This window comes from Coregonus lavaretus (genome assembly GCF_964263955.1).
Source record: "Coregonus lavaretus genome assembly, contig: HAP1_SCAFFOLD_573, whole genome shotgun sequence".
Taxonomy (NCBI): domain Eukaryota; kingdom Metazoa; phylum Chordata; class Actinopteri; order Salmoniformes; family Salmonidae; genus Coregonus; species Coregonus lavaretus.
Genome location: NW_028162982.1, coordinates 99,334 through 123,248, shown reverse-complemented (window position 1 = coordinate 123,248; position 23,915 = coordinate 99,334). Strand labels below are relative to the sequence as shown.

General features: G+C 41.8%; 1 protein-coding gene across 1 annotated transcript in view; it reads left to right on the top strand.

Annotated features, from left to right (window-relative positions):
- LOC311118626 (1-phosphatidylinositol 4,5-bisphosphate phosphodiesterase beta-3-like) overlaps positions 1–23,915 on the top strand; it is a 102,775-nt gene that overhangs the window by 11,520 nt on the left and 67,340 nt on the right. The window contains exon 2 of the mRNA XM_084193414.1: positions 1,491–1,577. Within this exon, the coding sequence (XP_084049540.1) occupies positions 1,491–1,577 (87 nt within the window). The remainder of the gene's footprint in view (positions 1–1,490; positions 1,578–23,915) is intronic.

The following is a 23,915-nucleotide window of genomic DNA, read 5'->3' as shown; positions in this document are numbered from 1 at the left end:
TTATTTCATAGTTTTGATGTCTTCACTATTATTCTACGATGTAGAAAATAGTAAAAAATAAAGTAAAACAACCCTTGAATGAGTAGGTGTTCTAAAACTTTTGACCGGTAGTGTACATGGATGATTTATAAAGCCAGGCCCATTTAACAGTTAGGCTATTGATTATAGACCTAATTAAGTTGGGGTTTCCTCTCTCCTCAATTGTCTTAGACAACAAGGCCAATTAGGCAAGGGCTGTTTCCTCGTCTCTGCTGCTGTTGTTGCCTCCATTGTTCTCATTCCCAATATGCTGGTTAACGTTGCGATGATGCACAGAGCAACATGGAGAAAGGCGCCAATTCTACGGCGCACTGAATATTGTTTCAGAACCATTGATGGCGACCGTTTCCTTACGCGGGAGAAAGCGCATATGTTCTAAGATATTAGATTTTATTAGTGTTGCACCATTTATTTGTACATTAATATAACCATATACAATTTCAGTATTACATGTCTTAGAGTGATGGACTGTGCCGTCCCCCCCCCGTGGTCTCCGCAATGGATTAGTCCACTGAGACAGGCGTGAGTCAGACAGGTGTCTCGTGTGCCATCATTTAAAAAAATATATATATTTGCCATTGCTAGACTAAAGAAATCTCGGTCGACCAACAGCCTATCGACCAACAGCCTATCGACCAACAGCCTATCGACCAACAGCCTACCGACCAACAGCCTACCGACCAAACAGTCGACCAGCCCTATTGTTTTATCACATAAACTGAAATTAGGAAAACGATTAGAATTTTAGCAACCAGGAAATGGCGGAGTGATTTCTACATAGTGCATCTTAGACACTGATCCAATGTCCGTTTTGTGTTTGGCCCTAATCATTAAGGTTAGGTTAAGCTGATCCTAGATCTGTACAGATGATTTAAGAATGATACATTTATACAGTTAAGACAATATTGTGGCCACCCTCATTCCTCCTCCTCTCCCCCTGTAGCCAAAACACTGAGGCCAAACTCAATGTAGGGTGGTTCAATCATAGGAAGGGAAATACATGATATAGAACTCACACCTTTCGTCGTCCAATCTGTAGGGTGAAGTTTCCCCTAGAGCCTGATCTTGGGTCAGTGTAGCATTTTCCCCACTAATGGTTACGTTTAGGATTGGGTGAGGGGAAGCTGATCCTACCCCGTCTAATGCAGTAAACTAATAGAAAAGGTTAATATGCGTTTTATTTCTCTCTCTGCCCCTGCCCATAGCCAGCATTGGACCTGAGACTCAAGGTATTAGACCTGTGTCTGAGACCTGAAGACTTGCATTAGCTCCCCCCAGCTAATGCCTAGGCTTTAGCTCAGCAGGCTGGCACAGTTTTGTGGCATGCATGAGACCTGGCTTCGAACCTCGGCCGGTCACATTTTGGTCATATGTGCACAGTGTGTATATCCCGATGTATTAACGTGTGTGTGTGTGTGTGTGTGTGTGTGTGTGTGTGTGTGTGTGTGTAGGAGCCCAACAGCAGCAATCCCACCCTCGTCACTCTGAAGGTAGACCCAGATGGATTCTTCCTTTACTGGACTGGTGGGGCCAACATGGTGAGTCTGGTGGGGCCAACACGGTGAGTCTGGTGGGGCCAACACGGTGAGTCTGGTGGGGCCAACACGGTGAGTCTGGTGGGGCCAACACGGTGAGTCTGGTGGGGCCAACACGGTGAGTCTGGTGGGGCCAACAGGGTGAGTCTGGTGGGGCCAACACGGTGAGTCTGGTGGGGCCAACATGGTGAGTCTGGTGGGGCCAACATGGTGAGTCTGGTGGGGCCAACACGGTGAGTCTGGTGGGGCCAACAGGGTGAGTCTGGTGGGGCCAACACGGTGAGTCTGGTGGGGCCAACAGGGTGAGTCTGGTGGGGCCAACACGGTGAGTCTGGTGGGGCCAACACGGTGAGTCCTTTCACTATCTCTTCTAGCTCTCTCTCCTCCCCTCCCCCCACTGTTCCTTTGCTACTATATTCAAAATTGGCCTCAGGTGCATCCTGTTTCCATTGATCATCCTTGAGATGTTTCTACAACTTGATTGGAGTCCACCTGTGGTAAAATTGGACATGATTTGGAAAGGCACACACCTGTCTATATAAGGTCCCACAGTTGACAATGCATATCAGAGCAAAAACCAAGCCATGAGGTCGAAGGAATTGTCTGTAGGAATTGTCTCACACACATTCTCTCACACACCCTCTCTCTCACTCACCCTCCCTCTCTCTCACACACCCTCCCTCTCTCTCACACACTGTCTCCCTTTCTCTCTCACACACCCTCCCTCTCTCTCACACACCGTCTCCCTCTCTCTCACCCTCCCTCTCTCTCACACACCCTCCCTCTCTCTCTCACACACCCTCCCTCTCTCTCTCACACACCCTCCCTCTCTCTCACACACCCTCCCTCTCTCTCACACACTGTCTCCCTTTCTCTCTCACACACCCTCCCTCTCTCTCACACACCGTCTCCCTCTCTCTCACACACCCTCTCTCTCACTCACCCTCCCTCTCGCTCTCACCCTCTCTCTCTCTCTCTCTCTCACACCCTCCCTCCCTCTCTCTCTCTCTCTCTCACACCCTCCCTCTCTCTCTCTCTCTCTCACACCCTCCCTCTCTCTCACACCCTCCCTCTCTCTCACACCCTCCCTCTCTCTCACACCCTCCCTCTCTCTCTCACACACCCTCCCTCTCTCTCTCACACACCCTCCCTCTCTCTCTCACACACCCTCCCTCTCTCTCACACACCCTCCCTCTCTCTCTCACACACCGTCTCCCTCCCTCTCTCTCACACACCCTCCCTCTCTCTCTCACACACCCTCCCTCTCTCTCTCACACACCCTCCCTCTCTCTCACACACCCTCCCTCTCTCTCTCACACACCGTCTCCCTCCCTCTCTCTCACACCCTCCCTCTCTCTCACACACCGTCTCCCTTTCTCTCTCACACACCGTCTCCCTTTCTCTCTCTCTCTCACACCCTCCCTCTCTCTCACACCCTCCCTCTCTCTCACACCCTCCCTCTCTCTCACACACCCTCCCTCTCTCTCACACACCCTCCCTCTCTCTCTCACACACCCTCCCTCTCTCTCTCACACACCGTCTCCCTTTCTCTCTCACACACCGTCTCCCTCCCTCTCTCTCACACCCTCCCTCTCTCTCACACACCCTCCCTCTCTCTCTCACACACCGTCTCCCTTTCTCTCTCACACACCGTCTCCCTTTCTCTCTCACACACCGTCTCCCTTTCTCTCTCACACACCCTCCCCCTCTCTCTCTCACACCCCCCCCCTCTCTCTCACACACCCTCCCCCTCTCTCTCACACACCCTCCCCCTCTCTCTCACACACCCTCTCCCTCTCTCACACCCTCTCCCTCTCTCTCTCACTCACCCTCTATCTCACTCACCCTCTCTCTCACTCACCCTCTACCTCTCACACACCCTCCCTCTCTCTCACACACCCTCCCTCTCTCTCACACACCCTCCCTCTCTTCTCACTCACCCCCCATATCTCTCACTCCTCTCTCTCACACACACCCTCTCCGTCTCTCACACACCCTCTCTCTCAAATACAGACACACACTCCCTCTCTCTCACACCCTCCATCTCTCTCTCACTCACCCCCCTATCTCTCACTCCCTCTCTCTCACACACACACTCCCCCTCTCTCTCACACACTCCCCCTCTCTCTCACACACACTCTCCCTCTCTCTCACACCCTCCTTCTCTCTCACACCCTCCTTCTCTCTCTCACTCACCCCCCATATCTCTCACTCCCTCTCTCTCACTCTCCCTCTCTCTCTCTCTCCCTCCCGGATGTTGTTTTCCTGCTCTCTGCACCTCATTAGTCCAGACATTTGGTCTGTGTTCCAAATGGAACCCTATTCCCTATGTAATGCACTACGTTTCACCAGAGCCCTGTAGGAAATTAGTCTGCTATAAAGGGAATAGGGTGTAATTTGGGACGCAAACTCGGCCAGTTGGTCATGTGAGGGAGGGCCTCATGTATTGAATCAAATTTCAGGCCCCAAATTAACTCTTCCCTCTCCCTCTATCGCTCTCTCACTGTCTGTCTAGCTCTCTCACTGTCTGGCTCTCTCTCTCTCTGTCTCGCGCTCTCTCTCTCTGTCTCGCGCTCTCTCTCTCTGTCTCGTGCTCTCTCTCTCTCTCTCGCTCTCTGTCTCTCTATCGCTCTCTCTCTCTCTACCCCTGTTCTCTCTCTCTCTCCCCCTCAATTTAATTTAATGTAATTTGCTTTATTGGCATGACGTAACAATGTACATATTGCGATTGGAGATTTACAATATTAACATAATTAAAATAATAATAATCAATATTGTCAACGGGACAACAGTAGCAACAATAACCAAGGGTCAAAATAACCATTGAACAATAACAATATAGAGGACATGTGCAGGTTGGTTGGTCTGTCAGACACTGTCCCTCATCTTATGGCAGGCAGCAATGTAGTGCGCTGCCAACCCACAGCTCTCTGCGTCCTCCCCCAACAGGACGGGTAGCCTATCCTCATCAGAGAGGTCTTTGAAACCTTGAATAAGGGTTTCAAATTTGGGGAAATTACACTTTAATTGTTTTATATTTTTGACATTTTGTCAGGAAATGCAGCTCTTTCTCAGGTTCTGCTGTGGTGCAGTGGTTGCACAGCCTTTCCTCTACAGGGAGCCAGGTTTTCCTGTGTCTGCCCTTCTCAATGGCAAGGCTGTGCTCACTGAGCCTGTACTTTGTCAAGGTTTTTCTAAGGTTTTCAGTAACCATGGTCAAATAGTTAGCCACGGTGTTCTGTCGATTTAGGGCCAGATAGCACTGCATTTTGCTTTGTGCTTGTGTTTCCCAATAAGCAGTGTAGTTCTGTTTTGACTGTGTTGTAATTTGGTTTATTCTGATTGATCTGAGTCTTCAGTGTGTTAGTAGAATAGGTTTGTGAACTCAGCCCCAGGACCAGCTGGATGAGGGGACTCTTTTCTTTGCTCAGCTCTTGGCATTGCAGGGCTTGGTAATAATATGAGAGGGGGTCATTGTATTTTTAATGTTTCCAAAACTTTTCTCTCTGTCTCTCTCTGTGTCTGTAATTTCTTTCCGCTGTATATTTGCTCTAAAGGCATGTATGGTCAATATCTGATCTGTAGCAGAAGACACTAAGCCATCCTAAGGCTGTCGTTGATACTGTTTATAGACGGGCTAGTATGCCCCAGGGAAGGAGAAATAGACTTGCGTCCCAAATGACACCCTATTCCCTATTTAGTGCACTACTTTTGACCAGGGCCCACAGGGAGACTCATAAGACCCTAGTAAAGTAGTGCACTATATAGGGCCCATTGGGAAACTCATAAGACCCTAGTAAAGTAGTGCACTATATAGGGCCCATTGGGAAACTCATAAGACCCTAGTAAAGTAGTGCACTATATAGGGCCCATTGGGAAACTCATAAGACCCTAGTAAAGTAGTGCACTATATAGGGCCCATTGGGAAATGAAGGCTTTCAGTCCCAAATGGCAACCTATTCCCTACATCGTAGTATTCCCACCGGGCACAGATGTTAGTTCAACATCTAGTTTTGACTGACTAACGTGAAATAAAAATAAAAATAATAATCTACTGTTATATCTAGATGGCTGTTCTTAGTGCAGCATACAATAATCTTAGTATGACACTACGTCACTACGGTAACCATGACAGGAAGTAAAGAAAGGTTGTTAACCCTTTACACTCCTGGCCCATATGGATATATTGACATTTTTCTTACAGAAGAAATATGAAAAGCGTAACCATGGTAGCAATTGAAAGGGAACAGTTTGGAGATAACGGGGAAATTATTATTCCGTCTTACTTTTACTGTACTTTTTGTGGATAACGAAATCTGAAAATACTCTGGATGCATTCAGTAACATGATAAGAATATTCCTGGAAAATGCGGGGTAGGTGAAACATAAGACCAAAACAATGACAAGGGTTTGAGTGAGAGGACTAACTGGTGTCTCCCAAGTGGCCACACACCTCAAGTGTGCAACAGTTCCTACATTATTTCAATTCACTTTTATGACTCAAAGAAGAGTCTTCAACTAGAAGGTGTTTTTTGTTTTAGCACTCCTAGCTGTGATGTTGAGGAACCAGAGCAAACACACTGGTAGTTGTTTTGTTTGGAACACAACCCTGCATCCCTTCCATCACACAATTTCTGCTGTTTTGTTTACGCAATCCAAAAAAACGGTCCATTTTATAAATCGCAATCTGGGTCAGGTGTGGGCATCATTTCAAAGCTTGTTTTTTTATTGCCAACATGACTAGCTAAGTTATAAAATACCATCTTACAGTGTTAGGCTTTCACGGGGCAATGAGTACCTTCAGATGCTTCAGGTCCACAGGGTATAACGCCATGTTATCTTATAACTGTACAGCGAACATAGTGATCATTTAACGTTGACACTGTACATGACATGAGTTATGATATAGAAACGTGAAGTGCACATTTAGACTTACGGGTGTCTGGCGTGCTTGTATGACATCAAAGCGGTATTTATTATAATCATCAACATCTCATCTTTCAAAATACATTGAGTCCCTCCTTCATTTACAGTATTTCCCACACTCGGACAACAAAACATTTGCAAAAAGTTGCCCAATTAGCGGGAGGGATTGGGGCAACTTCCTGTTGCGTGCGGTGCTTAAGTTCAGAATGGTGATCAGTCAAAGCACAGAGCCTTAAGTTCAGAATGGTGATCAGTCAAAGCACAGAGCCTTAAGTTCAGAATGGTGATCAGTCAAAGCACAGAGCCTTAAGTTCAGAATGGTGATCAGTCAAAGCACAGAGCCTTAAGTTCAGAATGGTGATCAGTCAAAGCACAGAGCCTTAAGTTCAGAATGGTGATCAGTCAAAGCACAGAGCCTTAAGTTCAGAATGGTGGTCAGTCAAAGCACAGAGCCTTAAGTTCAGAATGGTGGTCAGTCAAAGCACAGAGCCTTAAGTTCAGAATGGTGGTCAGTCAAAGCACAGAGCCTTAAGTTCAGAATGGTGGTCAGTCAAAGCACAGAGTCTGTAACTGTGTTCCAATTTTAGGACCTTATGAGGAGCCCAAAGCTGCATTTTTCAACCCATATACAGTGAGGGGAAAAAAGTATTTGATCCCCTGCTGATTTTGTACGTTTGCCCACTGACCAAAGAAATGATCAGTCTATAATTTTAATGGTAGGTTTATTTGAACAGTGAGAGACAGAATAACAACAAACAAATCCAGAAAAACTGTTATGATGTAAAAAATGTTATGAATTGATTTGCATTTAAATGAGGGAAATAAGTATTTGACCCCCTCTCAATCAGAAAGATTTCTGGCTCCCAGGTGTCTTTTATACAGGTAATGAGCTGAGATTAGGAGCACACTCTTAAAGGGAGTGCTCCTAATCTCAGTTTGTTACCTGTATAAAAGACACCTGTCCACAGAAGCAATCAATCAATCAGATTCCAAACTCTCCACCATGGCCAAGACCAAAGAGCTCTCCAAGGATGTCAGGGACAAGATTGTAGACCTACACAAGGCTGGAATGGGCTACAAGACCATCGCCAAGCAGCTTGGTGAGAAGGTGACAACAGTTGGTGCAATTATTCGCAAATGGAAGAAACACAAAAGCACTGTCAATCTCCCTCGGCCTGGGGCTCCATGCAAGATCTCACCTCGGGGAGTTGCAATGATCATGAGAACGGTGAGGAATCAGCCCAGAACTACACGGGAGGATCTTGTCAATGATCTCAAGGCAGCTGGGACCATAGTCACCAAGAAAACAATTGGTAACACACTACGCCGTGAAGGACTGAAATCCTGCAGCGCCCGCAAGGTCCCCCTGCTCAAGAAAGCACATATACAGGGCCGTCTGAAGTTTGTCAATGAACATCTGAATGATTCAGAGGAGAACTGGGTGAAAGTGTTGTGGTCAGATGAGACCAAAATGATTGCCAACAAGGGTTTTGCCACCAAGTACTAAGTCGTGTTTTGCAGAGGGGTCAAATACTTATTTCCCTCATTAAAATGCAAATCAATTTATAACATTTTTGACAGGCGTTTTTCTGGATTTTGTTGTTGTTATTCTGTCTCTCACTGTTCAAATAAACCTACCATTAAAATTATAGACTGATCATGTCTTTGTCAGTGGGCAAATGTACAAAATCAGCAGGGGATCAAATACTTTTTTCCCTCACTGTACATGTACAGTGGGGGGAAAAAAAAGTATTTAGTCAGCCACCAATTGTGCAAGTTCTCCCACTTAACAAGATGAGAGAGGCCTGTAATTTTCATCATAGGTACACGTCAACTATGACAGACAAATTGAGGAAAAAAAATCCAGAAAATCACATTGTAGGATTTTTAATGAATTGATTTGCAAATTATGGTGGAAAATAAGTATTTTGGTCACCTACAAACAAGCAAGATTTCTGGCTCTCACAGACCTGTAACTTCTTCTTTAAGAGGCTCCTCTGTCCTCCACTCGTTACCTGTATTAATGGCACCTGTTTGAACTTGTTATCAGTATAAAATACACCTGTCCACAACCTCAAACAGTCACACTCCAAACTCCACTATGGCCAAGACCAAAGAGCTGTCAAAGGACACCAGAAACAAAATTGTAGACCTGCACCAGGCTGGGAAGACTGAATCTGCAATAGGTAAGCAGCTTGGTTTGAAGAAATCTCACCCCGTGGGGTCAAAATGATCACAAGAACGGTGAGCAAAAATCCCATAACCACACGGGGGGACCTAGTGAATGACCTGCAGAGAGCTGGGACCAAAGTATCAAAGCCTACCGTCAGTAACACACTACGCCGCCAGGGACTCAAATCCTGCAGTGCCAGACGTGTCCCCCTGCTTAAGCCAGTACATGTCCAGGCCCGTCTGAAGTTTGCTAGAGTGCATTTGGATGATCCAGAAGAGGATTGGGAGAATGTCATATGGTCAGATGAAACCAAAATATAACTTTTTGGTAAAAACTCAACTCGTCGTGTTTGGAGGACAAAGAATGCTGAGTTGCATCCAAAGAACACCATACCTACTGTGAAGCATGGGGGTGGAAACATCATGCTTTGGGGCTGTTTTACTGCAAAGGGACCAGGACGACTGATCCGTGTAAAGGAAAGAATGAATGGGGCCATGTATCGTGAGATTTTGAGTGAAAACCTCCTTCCATCAGCAAGGGCATTGAAGATGAAACGTGTCTGGGTCTTTCAGCATGACAATGATCCCAAACACACCGCCCGGGCAACGAAGGAGTGGCTTCGTAAGAAGCATTTCAAGGTCCTGGAGTGGCCTAGCCAGTCTCCAGATCTCAACCCCATAGAAAATGGAGGGAGTTGAAAGTCTGTGTTGCCCAGCGACAGCCCCAAAACATCACTGCTCTAGAGGAGATCTGCATGGAGGAATGGGCCAAAATATCAGCAACAGTGTGTGAAAACCTTGTGAAGACTTACAGAAAACGTTTGACCTGTGTCATTGCCAACAAAGGGTATATAACAAAGTATTGAGAAACTTGTTATTGACCAAATACTTATTTTCCCGCATAATTTGCAAATAAATTCATTAAAAATCCTACAATGTGATTTTCTGGATTTTCTTTTCTCATTTTGTCTGTCATAGTTGACGTGTACCTATGATGAAAATTACAGGCCTCTCTCATCTTTTTAAGTGGGAGAACTTGCACAATTGGTGGCTGACTAAATACTTTTTTCCCCACTGTATGAGTGTAAAGGGTTAAAAGTCAAAACACACTTCCATGAATTATCCTCTTCTCCCAAATCAATAGTTGAATCTCTACCTCTCTCCCTCTCTCTCTTTTAATAGTCCCAGTCAGTCACCTTTCCTCTGACCTCCCTCCCTCCCTTTCCTTTTGTTATTGTAAAACTCGTCTCCACCCTCTATTCTTCTTCTAACCATCTATCAATCTCTCCATTCCCTCTTTCTTTATTCAGAGGTAAAGGTTGAGTTGGGTGTTTCTATAGAAGAGAATATAGCAGGACTCCATTCTTCTTTAGTTTTTTTATTTTCCTCCTCCTTATATTCTCTCCCCATTTATCTCTCTCAATCTCTCCAATCTCTCTCTCCCCCTTTCCTCAGTCTCTTTCTTTCTCTCGCTCTCGCTCGCTCTCTCTCTCTCTCTCTCTCTCTCTCAATTTCAATTTAAGGGCTTTATTGGCATGGGAAACGTATGTAAACGTTGCCAAAGCAGGTGAAGTAGATAGTAAACAAAAGTGAAATAAACAATAAATATTAACAGTCTCTCGCTCTGACCGTTGGGTGTTGTCATGGTTTACACAGGCATTGTGGGTAGGACACAGGCATTGTGGGTAGGACACAGGCATTGTGGGTAGGACACATAGGCATTGTGGGTAGGACACATAGGCATTGTGGGTAGGACACACAGGCTTGGCTGAGAGGAGAGGAAGACACACCCCTTTACTGTTTGACGGTTTCCCAACTGACTGTCTCTAACTATAATATATCAGACTGACTGTCTCTCTAACTATAATATATCAGACTGACTGTCTCTCTAACTATAATATATCAGACTGACTGTCTCTCTAACTATAATATATCAGACTGACTGTCTCTAACTATAATATATCAGACTGACTGTCTCTCTAACTATAATATATCAGACTGACTGTCTCTCTAACTATAATATATCAGACTGACTGTCTCTAACTATAATATATCAGACTGACTGTCTCTAACTATAATATATCAGACTGACTGTCTCTAACTATAATATATCAGACTGACTGTCTCTCTAACTATAATATATCAGACTGACTGTCTCTAACTATAATATATCAGACTGACTGTCTCTAACTATAATATATCAGACTGACTGTCTCTAACTATAATATATCAGACTGACTGTCTCTCTAACTATAATATATCAGACTGACTGTCTCTCTAACTATAATATATCAGACTGACTGTCTCTAACTATAATATATCAGACTGACTGTCTCTAACTATAATATATCAGACTGACTGCCTCTCTAACTATAATATATCAGACTGACTGTCTCTCTAACTATAATATATCAGACTGACTGTCTCTCTAACTATAATATATCAGACTGACTGTCTCTCTAACTATAATATATCAGACTGACTGTCTCTCTAACTATAATATATCAGACTGACTGTCTCTCTAACTATAATATATCAGACTGACTGTCTCTCTAACTATAATATATCAGACTGACTGTCTCTCTAACTATAATATATCAGACTGACTGTCTCTCTAACTATAATATATCAGACTGACTGTCTCTCTAACTATAATATATCAGACTGACTGTCTCTCTAACTATAATATATCAGACTGACTGTCTCTCTAACTATAATATATCAGACTGACTGTCTCTCTAACTATAATATATCAGACTGACTGTCTCTAACTATAATATATCAGACTGACTGTCTCTAACTATAATATATCAGACTGACTGTCTCTCTAACTATAATATATCAGACTGACTGTCTCTAACTATAATATATCAGACTGACTGTCTCTCTAACTATAATATATCAGACTGACTGTCTCTCTAACTATAATATATCAGACTGACTGTCTCTCTAACTATAATATATCAGACTGACTGTCTCTAACTATAATATATCAGACTGACTGTCTCTCTAACTATAATATATCAGACTGACTGTCTCTCTAACTATAATATATCAGACTGACTGTCTCTCTAACTATAATATATCAGACTGACTGTCTCTCTAACTATAATATATCAGACTGACTGTCTCTAACTATAATATATCAGACTGACTGTCTAACTATAATATATCAGACTGACTCTCTCTAACTATAATATATCAGACTGACTGTCTCTCTAACTATAATATATCAGACTGACTGTCTCTCTAACTATAATATATCAGACTGACTGTCTCTAACTATAATATATCAGACTGACTGTCTCTAACTATAATATATCAGACTGACTGTCTCTCTAACTATAATATATCAGACTGACTGTCTCTAACTATAATATATCAGACTGACTGTCTCTCTAACTATAATATATCAGACTGACTGTCTCTAACTATAATATATCAGACTGACTGTCTCTAACTATAATATATCAGACTGACTGTCTCTCTAACTATAATATATCAGACTGACTGTCTCTAACTATAATATATCAGACTGACTGTCTCTCTAACTATAATATATCAGACTGACTGTCTCTAACTATAATATATCAGACTGACTGTCTCTAACTATAATATATCAGACTGACTGTCTCTAACTATAATATATCAGACTGACTGTCTCTAACTATAATATATCAGACTGACTGTCTCTAACTATAATATATCAGACTGACTGTCTCTCTAACTATAATATATCAGACTGACTGTCTCTAACTATAATATATCAGACTGACTGTCTCTAACTATAATATATCAGACTGACTGTCTCTCTAACTATAATATATCAGACTGACTGCCTCTCTAACTATAATATATCAGACTGACTGTCTCTAACTATAATATATCAGACTGACTGCCTCTCTAACTATAATATATCAGACTGACTGTCTCTCTAACTATAATATATCAGACTGACTGTCTCTAACTATAATATATCAGACTGACTGTCTCTCTAACTATAATATATCAGACTGACTGTCTCTCTAACTATAATATATCAGACTGACTGTCTCTCTAACTATAATATATCAGACTGACTGTCTCTAACTATAATATATCAGACTGACTGTCTCTCTAACTATAATATATCAGACTGACTGTCTCTCTAACTATAATATATCAGACTGACTGTCTCTCTAACTATAATATATCAGACTGACTGTCTCTAACTATAATATATCAGACTGACTGTCTCTCTAACTATAATATATCAGACTGACTGTCTCTCTAACTATAATATATCAGACTGACTGTCTCTCTAACTATAATATATCAGACTGACTGTCTCTAACTATAATATATCAGACTGACTGTCTCTCTAACTATAATATATCAGACTGACTGTCTCTAACTATAATATATCAGACTGACTGTCTCTAACTATAATATATCAGACTGACTGTCTCTAACTATAATATATCAGACTGACTGTCTCTCTAACTATAATATATCAGACTGACTGTCTCTAACTATAATATATCAGACTGACTGTCTCTAACTATAATATATCAGACTGACTGTCTCTCTAACTATAATATATCAGACTGACTGTCTCTCTAACTATAATATATCAGACTGACTGTCTCTCTAACTATAATATATCAGACTGACTGTCTCTAACTATAATATATCAGACTGACTGTCTAACTATAATATATCAGACTGACTCTCTCTAACTATAATATATCAGACTGACTGTCTCTCTAACTATAATATATCAGACTGACTGTCTCTCTAACTATAATATATCAGACTGACTGTCTCTCTAACTATAATATATCAGACTGACTGTCTCTCTAACTATAATATATCAGACTGACTGTCTCTAACTATAATATATCAGACTGACTGTCTAACTATAATATATCAGACTGACTCTCTCTAACTATAATATATCAGACTGACTGTCTCTAACTATAATATATCAGACTGACTGTCTCTCTAACTATAATATATCAGACTGACTGTCTCTCTAACTATAATATATCAGACTGACTGTCTCTCTAACTATAATATATCAGACTGACTGTCTCTAACTATAATATATCAGACTGACTGTCTCTAACTATAATATATCAGACTGACTGTCTCTCTAACTATAATATATCAGACTGACTGTCTCTAACTATAATATATCAGACTGACTGTCTCTAACTATAATATATCAGACTGACTGTCTCTCTAACTATAATATATCAGACTGACTGTCTCTAACTATAATATATCAGACTGACTGTCTCTAACTATAATATATCAGACTGACTGTCTCTCTAACTATAATATATCAGACTGACTGTCTCTAACTATAATATATCAGACTGACTGTCTCTAACTATAATATATCAGACTGACTGTCTCTAACTATAATATATCAGACTGACTGTCTCTAACTATAATATATCAGACTGACTGTCTCTCTAACTATAATATATCAGACTGACTGTCTCTAACTATAATATATCAGACTGACTGTCTCTAACTATAATATATCAGACTGACTGTCTCTCTAACTATAATATATCAGACTGACTGCCTCTCTAACTATAATATATCAGACTGACTGTCTCTAACTATAATATATCAGACTGACTGCCTCTCTAACTATAATATATCAGACTGACTGTCTCTCTAACTATAATATATCAGACTGACTGTCTCTCTAACTATAATATATCAGACTGACTGTCTCTCTAACTATAATATATCAGACTGACTGTCTCTAACTATAATATATCAGACTGACTGTCTCTCTAACTATAATATATCAGACTGACTGTCTCTCTAACTATAATATATCAGACTGACTGTCTCTAACTATAATATATCAGACTGACTGTCTCTCTAACTATAATATATCAGACTGACTGTCTCTCTAACTATAATATATCAGACTGACTGTCTCTCTAACTATAATATATCAGACTGACTGTCTCTAACTATAATATATCAGACTGACTGTCTCTCTAACTATAATATATCAGACTGACTGTCTCTCTAACTATAATATATCAGACTGACTGTCTCTCTAACTATAATATATCAGACTGACTGTCTCTAACTATAATATATCAGACTGACTGTCTCTCTAACTATAATATATCAGACTGACTGTCTCTCTAACTATAATATATCAGACTGACTGTCTCTCTAACTATAATATATCAGACTGACTGTCTCTAACTATAATATATCAGACTGACTGTCTCTCTAACTATAATATATCAGACTGACTGTCTCTAACTATAATATATCAGACTGACTGTCTCTAACTATAATATATCAGACTGACTGTCTCTAACTATAATATATCAGACTGACTGTCTCTCTAACTATAATATATCAGACTGACTGTCTCTAACTATAATATATCAGACTGACTGTCTCTAACTATAATATATCAGACTGACTGTCTCTCTAACTATAATATATCAGACTGACTGTCTCTCTAACTATAATATATCAGACTGACTGTCTCTCTAACTATAATATATCAGACTGACTGTCTCTAACTATAATATATCAGACTGACTGTCTAACTATAATATATCAGACTGACTCTCTCTAACTATAATATATCAGACTGACTGTCTCTCTAACTATAATATATCAGACTGACTGTCTCTCTAACTATAATATATCAGACTGACTGTCTCTCTAACTATAATATATCAGACTGACTGTCTCTCTAACTATAATATATCAGACTGACTGTCTCTCTAACTATAATATATCAGACTGACTGTCTCTCTAACTATAATATATCAGACTGACTGTCTCTAACTATAATATATCAGACTGACTGTCTCTAACTATAATATATCAGACTGACTGTCTCTCTAACTATAATATATCAGACTGACTGTCTCTAACTATAATATATCAGACTGACTGTCTCTAACTATAATATATCAGACTGACTGTCTCTCTAACTATAATATATCAGACTGACTGTCTCTAACTATAATATATCAGACTGACTGTCTCTAACTATAATATATCAGACTGACTGTCTCTCTAACTATAATATATCAGACTGACTGTCTCTAACTATAATATATCAGACTGACTGTCTCTAACTATAATATATCAGACTGACTGTCTCTAACTATAATATATCAGACTGACTGTCTCTAACTATAATATATCAGACTGACTGTCTCTCTAACTATAATATATCAGACTGACTGTCTCTCTAACTATAATATATCAGACTGACTGTCTCTAACTATAATATATCAGACTGACTGTCTCTCTAACTATAATATATCAGACTGACTGCCTCTCTAACTATAATATATCAGACTGACTGTCTCTAACTATAATATATCAGACTGACTGTCTCTCTAACTATAATATATCAGACTGACTGTCTCTCTAACTATAATATATCAGACTGACTGTCTCTAACTATAATATATCAGACTGACTGTCTCTAACTATAATATATCAGACTGACTGTCTAACTATAATATATCAGACTGACTGTCTCTCTAACTATAATATATCAGACTGACTGTCTCTAACTATAATATATCAGACTGACTGTCTCTCTAACTATAATATATCAGACTGTCTCTCTCTCTAACTATAGCATATCAGATACCTCCAGCTCTCCCTCTCTGTCCCCTCCCTTCCATCCCTCCCTCCCTCCCTTTTGTCCAGCTGGTTGTCATTAGTAAAGGAGAGCAGACGACTAACTTCTTCCTTTTAAATAAACTGACACATCCTTTCTTTCTGCTATCCATTTTTCTCTTCCTCCTCCCTCTATTCCTCCTCCCTCCTCCTCCTCCTCTGTTTTCTATCTCCCTCCCGCCCTATGTCTCTCTGTCCCGTCTCTCGCTCCTCTCTCTGTCCCGTCTCTCTCTCCTCTCTCTCTCTCTGTCCCGTCTCTCGCTCCTCTCTCTCTCTCTGTCCCGTCTCTCGCTCATCTCTCTCTCTGTCCCGTCTCTCGCTCCTCTCTCTCTGTCCCATCTCTCGTTCCTCTCGCTCTGTCCCCTCACTCTCTCCTCTCTCTCTGTCCCCTCACTCTCTCCTCTTTCTCTGTCCCCCCACACTCTCCTCTCTCTCTTCTCTCCTCTCTGTCCCCTCTCTCTTCTCTCTCCCCTCTCTCTTCTCTCTCTCTCTGTCCCCTCTCTCTCCTCTCTCTCTCTCTGTCCCCTCTCTCCTCTCTCTCTCTCTCTGTCCCCTCTCTCTCTCTCCTCTCTCTCTCTCTCTCCTCTCTCTCTCTGTCCCCTCTCTCTCTCCTCTCTCTCTCTGTCCCCTCTCTCTCTCTCTCCTCTCTCTCTCTCTCTCCCCTCTCTCTCTCTCTCTCCCCTCTCTCTCTCTCTCCCCTCTCTCTCTCTCCTCTCTCTCTCTCTCCTCTCTCTCTCTCTCCTCTCTCTCTCTGTCCCCTCTCTCTCTCTGTCTCCTCTCTCTCTCTGTCCTCTCTCTCTGTCCCCTCTCTCTCTCTGTCCCCTCTCTCTCTGTCCTCTCTCTCTCTGTCCTCTCTCTCTGTCCCCTCTCTCTCTCTCCTCTCTCTCTCTGTCCCCTCTCTCTCTGTCCCGTCTCTCGCTCCTCTCTCTCTCGCTCTTCTCTCTGTCTCGCTCTCGGATGGGAAACGGGGCAGGAAGTTGTTCAGACAGAGTGGAGAGGAGGTTCCGAGGATCTGTTGTGCATTCCCTCCATCTACCTCTCAACATATCCCCCCCCCCGTCCCCCCCCCCGTCTCTCTTTCCCTCTCTATCTGCCTCCCTCCATTTTCAATTTTCAATTTAAGGGCTTTATTGGCATGGGAAACGTTGTGAAATAGATAATAAACAAAAGTGAAATAAACAATAAAAAATAAAAAATATATTTAACATTATATTCACAAAAGTTCCAAAAGAATAAAAACATTGTCAAATGTCATATTATGTGCAAATAGTTAAAGTACAAAAGGGAAAATAAATAAACATAAATATGGGTTGTATTTACAATGGTGTTTGTTCATCAATGGTTGCCCTTTTCTTGTGGCAAAAAGGTCACAAATCTTGCTGCTGTGATGGCACACTGCTATTACACCCAATAGATATGGGAGTTTATCAAAATTGGGTTTGTTTTCGAATTCTTTGTGGGTCTGTGTAATCTGAGGGAAATATGAGTCTCTAATATGTTCATACATTTGGCAGGAGGTTAGGAAGTGCAGCTCCGTTTCCACCTCATTTTGTGGGCAATGTGCACAGCCTGTCTTCTCTTGAGAGCCAGGTCTGCCTACGGCGGCCTTTCTCAATAGCAAGGCTATGCTCACTGAGTCTGTACATAGTCAAAGCTTTCCTTAATTTTGGGTTAGTCACAGTGGTCAGGTATTCTGCCACTGTGTACTCTCTGTTTAGGGCCAAATATCATTCTAGTTTGCTCTGTTTTTTTGTTAATTCTTTCCAATGTGTCAAGTAAATCTCTTTTTTTGTTTTCTCATGATTTGGTTGGGTCTAATTGTGTTGCTGTCCTGGGGCTCTGTGTGGTCTGTTTGTGTTTGTGAACAGAGCCCCAGGACCAGCTTGCTTAGGGGACTCTTCTCCAGGTTCATCTCTCTGTAGGTGATGGAAGGTTTTGGAATCGCTTTCTTTTATGTGGTTGTAGATTTTCACGTCTCTTTTCTGGATTTTGATCGTTAGCAGGTATCGGCCTAATTCTGCTCTGCATGCATTATTTGGTGTTTTACGTTGTACACTGAGGATATTTTTGCAGAATTCTGCATGCAGTCTCAATTTGGTGTTTTGTCCCATTTTGTGAATTCTTGGTTGGTGAGCGGACCCCAGACCTCACAACCATAAAGGGCAGTGGGTTCTATAACTGATTCAAGTATTTTTAGCCAGTTCCTAATTGGTATGTCGAATTTTATGTTCCTTTTGATGGCATAGAAGGCCCTTCTTGCCTTGTCTCTCAGATCGTTCACAGCTTTGTGGAAGTTACCTGTGGCGCTGATGTTTAGGCCCTCCTTGGTTGGGGACAGAAGCACCAGATCATCAGCAAACAGTAGACATTTGACTTCAGATTCTAGTAGGGTGAGGCCGGGTGCTGCAGACTGTTCTAGTGCCCTCGCCAATTCGTTGATATATATGTTGAAGAGGGTGGGGCTTAAACTGCATCCCTGTCTCACCCCACGGCCCTGTGGAAAGAAATGTGTGTATTTTTTGCTCATTTTAACCGCACACTTGTTGTTTGTGTACATGGATTTTATAATGTCGTATGTTTTTCCCCCAACTCAACTTTCCATCAATTTGTATAGCAGACCCTCATGCCAAATTGAGTCAAAAGCTTTTTTGAAATCAGCAACGCATGAGAAGACTTTGCCTTTGTTTTGGTTTGTTTGTCAATTAGTGTGTGCAGGGTGAATACGTGGTCTGTCGTACAGAAATTTGGTAAAAAGCCAATTTGACATTTGCTCAGTACATTGTTTTCAATGAGGAAATGTACGAGTCTGCTGTTAATAATGCAAGGTTGCTGTTGACGCATATCCCACGGTAGTTATTGGGGTCAAATTTTCAGTATGCACTCACTAACTGTAAGTCGCTCTGGATAAGAGCATCTGCTAAATGACTAAAATGTAAAATTTGTCTCCACTTTTGTGGATTGGGGTGATCAGTCCTTGGGTCCAAATATTGGGGAAGATGCCAGAGCTAAGGATGATGTTAAAGAGTTTAAGTATAGCCAATTGGAATTTGTGGTCTGTATATTTGATCATTTCATTGAGGATACCATCAACACCACAGGCCTTTTTGGGTTGGAGGGTTTGTATTTTGTCCTGTAGTTCATTCAATGTAATTGGAGAATCCAGTGGGTTCTGGTAGTCTTTAATAGTTGATTCTAAGATTTGTATTTGATCATGTATATGTTTTTGCTGTTGGTTCTTTGTTATACGGCCGTTTTGGATAGATAGCTCTTCGTGTTGTTGTTTGTTTAGTGTTTTCCAATTTTCCCAGAAGTGGTTAGAGTGTATGGATTCTTCAATTACATTGAGCTGATTTCTGACATGCTGTTCCTTATTTTTCCTCCCTCCCTCCCTCAACATATCCCCCTTTTCCTCTCGCTCTCTTTCCTTCACTATCTGCCTCCCTCTTTCCACTTTAGGGAGCGATTTCAGTGCAAACAGATCGTATTTGAATTCCATAATTTTGAATTTGTGTTAGGATATTGATTCAGTTTTCAAATTCAGTTCTCTAAATTCAGATTCAAAACCAGAGACAACATCCTGGTACTTTGCCAGCCAGTAATTGTAGAGGAGAACAGATAGAATCAAATTCAGTCTATGGTTAACAGAAGCTTCTGTCGGTTTCTGAAGCCAATGTGGCATGTTTAATTTTTTTTTTCTCCAATGAATTTGGCTTGAATCTGAATTTAGAGAACTGAATTTGAAAACTGAATCTGAATCCATCTGAGAAGTTCAATGGATGAAACTTTGATAAACTTAAAATGATAGTTTGTCAACTTGATACACAGATAATGAATGCAATATCTACCTTATTGAAACTGAATATATAAATATTGAATTTAAATATTCAATGAAATCGAAAAATATAATTTTAGAACTGAATTTCAAATCAAAAATATTAAATTCAAATTCAATATCCTAATACAAATGCAAAATTATGGAATTCAAATCCAATTTCTGTTGGCATTGAAATCCCTCCATACCCTTGCTCTCCCTCCTTCCTCCCTCTCTCCTCTCATGTCTGGCTGTTATATCCAGCGTACTACTTAGTGTTAGGGTTATCGCCAGGGTACTACTTAGTGTTAGGGTTATCATCAGGGTACTACTTAGTGTTAAGGTTATCATCAGGGTACTACTTAGTGTTAGGGTTATCATCAGGGTACTACTTAGTGTTAAGGTTATCGCCAGGGTACTACTTAGTGTTAGGGTTATCATCAGGGTACTACTTAGTGTTAGGGTTATCATCAGGGTACTACTTAGTGTTAAGGTTATCGCCAGGGTACTACTTAGTGTTAGGGTTATCGCCAGGGTACTACTTAGTGTTAAGGTTATCGCCAGGGTACTACTTAGTGTTAGGGTTATCGCCAGGGTACTACTTAGTGTTAGGGTTATCGCCAGGGTACTACTTAGTGTTAGGGTTATCGCCAGGGTACTACTTAGTGTTAGGGTTATCGCCAGGGTACTACTTAGTGTTAGGGTTATCGCCAGGGTACTACTTAGTGTTAGGGTTATCGCCAGGGTACTACTTAGTGTTAGGGTTATCGCCAGGGTACTACTTAGTGTTAGGGTTATCGCCAGGGTACTACTTAGTGTTAGGGTTATCATCAGGGTACTACTTAGTGTTAAGGTTATCGCCAGGGTACTACTTAGTGTTAGGGTTATCGCCAGGGTACTACTTAGTGTTAGGGTTATCGCCAGGGTACTACTTAGTGTTAGGGTTATCGCCAGGGTACTACTTAGTGTTAGGGTTATCGCCAGGGTACTACTTAGTGTTAGGGTTATCGCCAGGGTACTACTTAGTGTTAGGGTTATCGCCAGGGTACTACTTAGTGTTAGGGTTATCGCCAGGTACTTACTGTTTGTCTTGCCTTGTGTTACTATAAACACATTAGCAGTCAGTTGAAGACTGAGGCTGCATCCCAAATGGCACCCTATTCTGTTTATAGTGCACTCATAGTGCCTGAACCCCCCCCCCCCCACACACACACACACACACACACACACACACACACACAAAAACACACACACACACACACTGGTCTTTGCATGGTCACTGTGCGGCATACACACCCAAGGAGGAAGTGAGTGTGTTGGATGATAATGTCACGGTTGCCACTTTCTCTCTTGCTCTCTTGCTCTCTCCCCTCTCTCTCTCTCCCCTTTCAATTCAATTTCAATTTAAGGGCTTTATTGGCATGGGAAACGTATGTTAACATTGCCAAAGCAAGTGAAGTAGATAGTAAACAAAAGTGAAATAAACAGTAAATATTAACAGTAAACATTACACTCAGAAGTTTCAAAAGAATAAAGACATTTCAAATGTAATATTATGTCTATATACAGTGTTGTATCAATGTGCAAATAGTTAAAGTACAAATGGGAAAATAAATAAACATAAATATAGGTTGTATTTACAATGGTGTTTGTTCTTCACTGGTTGCCCTTTTCTTGTGGCAACAGGTCACACATCTTGCAGCTGTGATGGCACACTGTGGTATTTCACCCAATAGATATGGGAGTTTATCAAAATTGGGTTTGTTTTCGAATTCTTTGTATCTGTGTAATCTGAGGGAAATATGTGTCTCTAAGATGGTCATACATTTGGCAGGAAGTTAGGAAGTGCAGCTCAGTTTCCACCTCATTTTGTGGGCAGTGTGCACATAGCCTGTCTTCTCTTGAGAGCCAGGTCTGCCTACGGCGGCCTTTCTCAATAGCAAGGCTATGCTCACTGAGTCTGTACATAGTCTCCTCTCATCTCCTCCTCTCTCTCTCTCTCTCTCTCTCTCTCCCTCCTCGCTCCCCTTCTCGCTCTCCCCCTCGCGCTCCCCCTCGCTCCCCTTCTCGCTCTCCCCCTCGCTCCCCTTCTCGCTCCCCTTCTCGCTCTCCCCCTCGCTCTCTCTCTCCCCTCTCTCTCCTCTCTCCCCTCTGTGTTGATATGCTCTGTCATTCCTTTCCTCATACTCTCTCTGTTCTCTCTCACAGATACACAGATACAGCTCTCACAGATACACAGATACAGCTCTCACAGATACACAGATACAGCTCTCACAGATACATAGATACAGATCTCACAGATACAGCTCTCACAGATACATAGATACAGATCTCACAGATACAGCTCTCACAGATACATAGATACAGCTCTCACAGATACATAGATACAGATCTCACAGATACAGCTCTCACAGATACATAGATACAGATCTCACAGATACATAGATACAGCTCTCACAGATACATAGATACAGATCTCACAGATACAGATCTCACAGATACATAGATACAGATCTCACAGATACAGATCTCACAGATACATAGATACAGATCTCACAGATACAGCTCTCACAGATACATAGATACAGATCTCTCAGATACATAGATACAGCTTTCTCTTCCTCCGTATAGTGAAACTATTGCATCAAGCAGATCAGGGAAAGAGCACAGTGTAAAACCCATTGAACGCTTCCCTAAACTTTGTCTGTGTACTGTTGTCTGAAGTCTTCCTCCGTAGCAAAATGAAACTGCATGCTTCTCTTTATGTAGTGTGTGTGTGTGTGTGTGTGTGTGTGTGTGTGTGTGTGTGTGTGTGTGTGTGTCTTGTCCCCCTGGTAAACAAGTGAAATTCCAGCCCTAAACCACTTAGATTGGAAGGAACGCATGGAGAAAGAAGATGGGAAGTAGGGAGGAAGAGATGTACTGAAAGAGAGAGAGGGGTTAACAAAGCAGTACTGTGTTGGCTTGATACAGCATGACACTGAACCGCATTGAGAGAAAGAGAAGAGGTCTTGGTCACTATCTCCATCCCTCTCTTCTCCTCTTTCTGTCAGTCTTCGTTTCTCAGAGCTTATAGACCGTCTAATTCTTTCTCTTTCTCTTTCTCTCTCGATCTGAGAATGTCTCTCTCGATCTGAGAATGTCTCTCTCGATCTGAGAATGTCACTCTGAGTTGGAGAGAGGGAGGGATTTGTAGTGTAAATGAAAGAGGGAGAAAAATGGGGGAGAGAAAGCGAGAGGTTCACAAGTATAGAACCGCTCTTCCTTCCTCCCTCACCCGGACAGTGGTTGGCACCTATCCAGGTATCAGTTGTAGACTCAGATCTAGGATCAGTTTACGACTAACTTCATCCATTAGTTACTTTAACAGGAAAGCATCACATCTGTCCCTAGATCAGCTTTGTCTAAAACACTGTTAACATAGTTCATTACTTTTGACAGGGGCCCATTTAGTGCACTTTATAGGAAATAGGATGCCACTTGGGACACCCAGGCAGGGGCAGGTGTGTGTTGTTATAGGGTGAACAGTTTGTATCTAGTGCTGGAGAGGTAGGCAGCAGTAACTTACCCTATCAGTTTCTCTAGTGACGTGATGTGACATTTAGGAGCTGCGCTGATTGGGCTATATTTTGTCTCAGACAGAGCGACCCGGTTACCGTTGTGAGAGGAAAGGTGTGGTTCCTTCATTGTTTTATTCGTCCTGATCTTTGTTTTTATTACAAGGAGAAGGAACGAGGGCGGAGAAGGGAGAAAAGGGC